General features: G+C 48.9%; 1 protein-coding gene across 1 annotated transcript; it reads left to right on the top strand.

Moving 5' to 3' along the window:
* Positions 1-5228: 5228 nt before the first annotated feature.
* Positions 5229-5795, top strand: LOC119292995 (dehydration-responsive element-binding protein 1F-like). The gene has a single exon (XM_037571617.1). The coding sequence runs from the start codon at positions 5229-5231 to the stop codon at positions 5793-5795; it is 567 nt and encodes a 188-aa protein (XP_037427514.1).
* The last annotated feature ends 948 nt before the right edge of the window (positions 5796-6743 follow it).

Genomic DNA, 6743 nt, shown 5'->3' with positions numbered 1-6743 from the left:
ATGGTGGGCAAACCGTGCCAGGTGCTCATAATATTGGTGATGATGATGTGCGGACGGCTCGCAAGAGGCTTATGGGGGCGGATGGGGTTGTTGTGGTTCGAGGGCAGCCATTGCCAAACCTGGTGGGTAAAGTTCCGAACACCGTTCTGTTGCTGGAGGGGGGGGGGAGTGGATCCGGGGTGAGTAATGTGGCAGAGCCGTCATCTACTCCGGGCAAGGTGCCTATGGTCAAGAGAAGGAAGCAAGGGGAAGAGGGGGATGATGGTGACACAACCATGATAGAAGAGGCGGCCTCCAGTGAGGGGGACCGCCGGGCCCAATGAATGTCTTAAGTTGGAACTGCCGGGGAGGGGGGAATACCCGGACAGTTCGAGAGCTAGCGACTATCTGTCAGTCGCATTCCCCCAATTTGGTGTTTTTGTGTGAAACAAGACAGAAGGCTGAGAAAATAAAGAAGGTGCGTGGGAGGATTGGGTTGAAGGGTTTTGTTGGGGTTGACAGTAATGGTATGAGTGGCGGTCTTGCTCTTTTTTGGCATGAGAACTACGAGGTGGAGATCTTGGGAAAGGAAGAACACTTTATTGATGCACTGGTGCGTGTCCAGGAGGGGGCGGCACAATGGAGGATCACTTGTATATACGGTGAACCACGAGTGGAAAACAGACATATCATGTGGTCAAAACTCGAGCAGCTAAAAGTAGTGAATGATCTACCTTGGCTTGTGATCGGCGATTTCAACGAAGCCATGTGGGACTTTGAACATCTATCTCCTACACCGCGTGGTGAGCCACAAATGATTGCTTTTCGGGATTCGTTGGAGATCTGTGGCCTAGTCGACCTTGGCTTCGTTGGTGTGCCCTTTACATATGATAACAAGAGGGGAGGAGGAGGTAATGTTAAGGTAAGGCTGGATAGGGCAGTTGCAACTAATGCGTGGAGGAACATGTTTGCCTATGCTTCTGTGGTGCATGTTCCTTCGCCCTGCTCAGATCATGTGGCCCTGGTCCTAAAGGGCTCGGCCGACCCGGGACCGCTAGGTGGTAAGCAGAGGAGGTACGAAGTGTTTTGGGAGCGTGATGAGTCCCTGCCTGAGGTGATAAAGGAAGCCTGGGAGGCAGTGGGGGGAGTTCATAATATGGCTCAGTTGCGGGACGCTCTGTCTAAAACAATGGCAGCTCTTAGGGTGTGGAGCAAAAAAATTGGTAATATTACAAGGGAGCTTGCCAAGTCCCGTACTCAGTTAGAGGAGTTGATGCATATGAATGCTGATCGCCAAGATATCACAAGAGTGACGGACAAGATGAACGAGCTTCTGTATCAAGAAGAGATGCTTTAGTTACAACGATCACGTATCACGTGGTTGAAGGAGGGGGATAGAAACACAAAATACTTCCAAAGCAAAGCAGTCTGGAGGGCGAGGAAAAACAAGATTCGGGAATTGACGGATAGTGTCGATGTAGTTCATTCCGATCTTGCTTCTATGGGGGAAGTGGCTAACAGTTATTTTCATGATATTTTCACAGCCGATCCCACACTAAATGCAGCGCCTATTTTGGATCTGATTAACCCGGTGGTGACCGAGGAGGATAACAGAAGGTTGGGTGAGCCTTTTACGGATAAAGAGATCTCAGACGCTCTGTTTCAAATCGGGCCACTAAAAGCGCCGGGTCCGGATGGTTTCCCCGCTAGATTCTTTCAGAGGAATTGGATTACCCTCAAGGAGAGTGTGCTGGCTGCGGTGAAGGATTTTTTCAGCACTGGTATCATGCCGGAGGGAGTGAATTCCACATCTATTGTACTTATTCCAAAAGTTCCCAACCCGGTAAGAATCACGGACTATAGGCCCATTAGTCTGTGCAATGTTATCTATAAGGTCATCTCTAAGTGCCTAGTGAATAGGATGAGGCCATTGCTGGATGATCTCATCTCTCCTGAGCAAAGCGCTTTCGTTCCAGGGAGGTTGATTACTGATAATGCACTAGTGGCTTTTGAGTGTATACATCATATTAAGCAAGAGAAGGACCCCACAAAGAGTTTTTGTGCTTACAAATTGGATCTATCAAAAGCATATGATAGAGTGGATTGGGTCTTGTTGAGGCAAATGATGCAAAAGTTGGGTTTCTCTCAGCGATGGGTTGACTGGATAATGTCGTGTGTCACGTCGGTGAGATACTCTATCAAACTAAATGGAACCCTCTTGGATTCGTTTGCGCCGACGTGTGGTCTTCGGCAAGGAGATCTGCTCTTTTCGTTTCTGTTTTTGCTAGTGGCAGATGGTCTATCAGCTCTTCTAAAGAGCAAAGTGGCTTCGGGTGACATAACACCGGTGCATGTCTCTAGACGAGGACCGGGTGTCTCACATTTATTGTTTGCTGATGACACATTGCTGTTTTTTGAGGCTTCAAGAGAGCAAGCAGATGAGGTTAAAGTGGTGTTGGAATTGTACGGGAAGGCGACGGGGCAATGCATAAACCCTACCAAGTGCTCCATTCTTTTTGGTGACGCTTGCCCCATAGCGGTTCAAGAGGAAGTAAGATCAGTACTTAATATCACGAGCACTCACTTCGAGGAGAAATATTTGGCCTTGCCTACGCCAGAAGGGAGGATGTCTAAAGGGCGTTTTCAGAATCTACAGACGCGGCTTACCAAACGTTTGATACAATGGGGGGATGGCCTCTTGGCACAACCGGGGAGAGAAGTGTTGATCAAATCGGTTGCGCAAGCGCTTTCAACTTATATTATGGGCGTCTTCAAGCTACCGTTTTCCGTTTGTGATGACCTTACGCGCATGGTGCGGAATTTCTATTGGGGTTCAGCAAAAGGTAAAAGGAAAGTGCACTGGAAGAACTGGGACCATCTTTTGCAGCCTAAAGACAGAGGAGGTATTGGCTTTCGTGATCTTCGGATGTTTAATCAGGCCCTACTGGCCAGTCAGGCGTGGAGGCTCTTAACAAAGCCAGACAGCCTCTGTGCTAGGGTTCTAAAAGCACGTTATTACCCTGATGGCAAGTTGGAAGATACTGTTTTTGCTGTGTAATGGGTCCTCATCTTGGCTGGCTATATGCCATGGTCTGGAGTTGTTGAAAAAGGGGCTGCTTTGGAGAGTAGGGGACGGGGCAAGCATACGGGTGTGGCGGGATAGCTGGATCCCGAGACCCTTCTCATATAAACCGATCTCTCCTCAGGGGCGCTGCCGTATTCGTTTTGTTTCTGGTCTGCTTAATGCCAATGGGTCTTGGAATGTCGAGCTCCTTCGGGAGTATTTTGTGGCTGCAGATGTACATGAAATAATGAAGATTCGTGCTTCTCCCAGAATGGAAGGAGATGAGATCGCCTGGGCCCCGGGCATACATGGTATTTTTATGGTGAAATCAGCTTACGAACTAGCTTTTGACGAGGCGCACCGGAGTTCTGCGGTGGCGTCCAGCTCTGTGCCTTCGGGAAGTCGGGCGTGCTGGGACTTCATATGGAAGTGTGATGCCCCTCCAACGGTGAAACACTTTGCATGGCGATTGTCCAATGATGCATTACCCACATGGTAGAGGAAACACCGTATTGGATTGGAAACCACGAGTATGTGTCCGGTATGTGGAGTAGAAGAGGAGGATAACTTTCACCCGTTCGTGCGCTGTCAGTTTGGACGTGATCTGTTTGTGGCCATGGCAAAGGTGTGGAAGCTCCCGGATATCACATCAATACTTAATAACGGGAAAGAATGGCCGCTACACGTCCTGGGATCTCTTTCTAGCCTGGAACGAACAATGATACTAATGATTTTCTGGAGGTGCTGGTTTGTCCGAAACGAACTTGTTCATGCTAAGCCTGCCCCGCCTATGGAAGTCTCTCTAAGATTTCTTCAAAGCTATCTAGTTTCCTTGATTGGTATCAAACAAAATCCACAGGCTGACCCAGCCAAAGGCAAATCCTATATTGAATGGAAGGATACAGCGAGAAGGGGGAGATGCGCTGGTATTCAGGTCGAACGGAAGTGGACTACGCCGGAGTCGGGCTAGTCCAAATTGAATACCGACGGTTCCTTTGTTACGTCAGAACAGGCGGGTGCATGCATGATTCTACGTGATCATCAAGGAGCTATTAACTTCTCGTCCTGCAGGGTGTTGTTTTCATGCAAAGACTCCCTTGAGGCGGAGTTGTGTGCGTGTATGGAAGGCCTGTCTCTTGCCTTGCAGCGAAGCGTTTTGCCGATCGTGGTGGAGATGGATTCTATCGAAGCTTGCTCCCTCTTATCAAGCTTGGATACAGATCGTTCGGTTTATTCCTCTATTGTTAGAGAGATTAAGCACCTCATGGGTTTAAGAAAAACTTGTATTTCTCATATAGTTAGATCTCAAAATAAAGCTAGTGATTGCTTAGCTAAGTTTGCTAGAATCGAAGGCAGGACCATGACTTGGTTAGGAGCTGGTCCAGTTGAAGTATTGGAAATAGCAGCGTCTGATTGTAATGACATTGTGATTGAGTAATGAAATGCTATTTCTCCCGTAAAAAAAGAATTGTGAGTAGAAAAAGCGTGAATAATAACTTTTGTATAGTTTGGATTTTGTTTTTGACTTTTTGTTGTCGTCCAAAATACCATGGAAGTCATTCGTTCGCTAAACTTTTCACACACCTGCTCATGCTTGATTAGAAAGGAAAATTAAAATTTAAAAATTATTATTATTCAATTTGGGTGCATCGGCACCAAGACCCAAGATTCACGTCCGTATGTATATGTACTATCTTCTCCCCCTTGACCCCTTTCAATCTTCCCCGTGGTGGATTATGATCATGCATGGTACTGTCGTCGGTCGGGGCCCCGGTAGAACGAGTCAACCTGACAGCGATCCTCCGACCCAGTAAAACTATCCCGAGTCAACCAGAGTGACACTGACGGATCGACACGTGTGCTCGCCGGCTATTCTCAACAGACCTGTAAAGGCGACGCACTAATGGCGTTCTTAACAACCTAGGACGGCCCCGACGTGGCGGCTCGCCGTTCGACCACCGGCGAACAAAGATCATCTGAACTTTTGGCTCTCTCGTGCTCCCCAGCTAAGCTAATCCCTAGCCAAGGAAGCAACCCGGAGAGAGAGACGCGTCCCAGAAATTCTTTCCAGTTTCTCGCCGCCATTGGCATGCACCACCGGCCTCCCCTGTGCTTTTAAACCCTCGCCGTGATCCGACTAGCATCATCACACGACACAATTACGCCATTGTTGTGTGCGGAGCGGATGGAGGAGGAGCGGGAGGAGGCGGGCGTGGCGCTGACGGGGAGGCGGGCGCGGGCGGACACGAGGCACCCGGTGTACCGGGGCATCCGGCTCAGGGGCGGCAAGTGGGTGTCGGAGATCCGGGAGCCGGGCAAGGCCAGCAGGATCTGGCTGGGCACGTACCGGACGCCCGAGATGGCCGCCGCCGCGTACGACGCCGCCGCATTGGCGCTGCGGGGGGCCCGGGCCGCCGGCCCCGCGCTCAACTTCCCCGGCGAGGCGCTGTCGCGGCCCGCGCCGGCGTCGTGCGCGCCGGACGACATACGGGCGGCCGCGGCCGCAGCCGCGGCGATGGTTGTCGATGCCGGCAGCTCTCCTCGGACGGAGGCTGATGGCGGCCGCTCCGGGTCCGGGAGCTGCGGCGCGGGTGAACAGGGCCCCGTCGTGGACGAGGACGACGTCTTCGAGATGCCGCGGCTGCTGGCGAGCATGGCGGAGGGGCTGATGATGAGCCCGCCGAGGCTGGGCGCGGCGACGGCGGTGGACGACGACCACGATGGCGGCATGAGCTTGTGGGAACACTCTTGAGTTTCTCTTCTTTCTCCTGTGGGTGTAGCTGGTCTGTTGCACTTGCACTAGTACGAAATTTGAACGAGCAGACACAGCACACAAGTACAGAGCTGCGCGAACTTTGCGGCTCCCCTTATCGATACGTGGCAAGTTGATCTCGTCATATTGGTTATCCGTCCAGTCAAAGATAAAATATCATCAGTGAGAAATACTCCCTCCGTCTCAAAATTCATGTCTTAGATTTGTTTAGATACAGATGTATCAAGTCACGTTTTAATATTAGGTATATCTGTATTTAGACAAATGTAAGACAATTTTTTTGGGACGGAGGGAGTATATAAACAAACTACCAAGGGAAAGCACAAAGCGTTTGGTTTGTTAACTTTTCACCATCTCTCTAGATTACAACCTTGTCCAAAAATGAAAAGATTACAGCCCTCACTAATACATTACTCCCTCCTATCCAAATTAATTGGCACTGCTTTAGTACAACTTTAGGGAGTAAGTGCTTTTGTTTGGGTTGAGCCGGTTTCAGTTCCCCTTTAATTTTGTTCTTTGTTCTTTTCCGCCACAAGCAGTCGCTGCTCTTTTTGTTCTTTGTTGCAACTTGCAAACCATTCCCAAGAGACACAGAAATTTTGCGTAAATAAATTGAGAGGATAACCCAACAATCAAATGGGAAATAAGTTACTGTCCCTATGTACTCCACAAAATGTTTTACCAATAGAACAAAATCAAAGTGATTGATAGAACAACAAACTATAAAGAACAAATTCAAACAATTCAAGAAACATCCCATGAATGGTTTTACAAAAAATTAGAAATAGGAAAGTGAACATCAGTACCATGAGATATAAAAAGGTGTGAATAAATAAAATAAATTGACAAAAAAATCTAGAGCAAAAGGGAAAAGGAAAAAGTACATGAAAACAAATATTTTCCTCATTAAGTATTACCGACCAACAG

The sequence above is a fragment of the Triticum dicoccoides genome, chromosome 4B (assembly GCF_002162155.2).
Source record: "Triticum dicoccoides isolate Atlit2015 ecotype Zavitan chromosome 4B, WEW_v2.0, whole genome shotgun sequence".
In the NCBI taxonomy this organism is placed as follows: Eukaryota; Viridiplantae; Streptophyta; class Magnoliopsida; order Poales; family Poaceae; genus Triticum; species Triticum dicoccoides.
The sequence above is the reverse complement of the archived record's forward strand: the minus strand, read 5'-3'. Positions and strand labels throughout refer to the sequence as shown.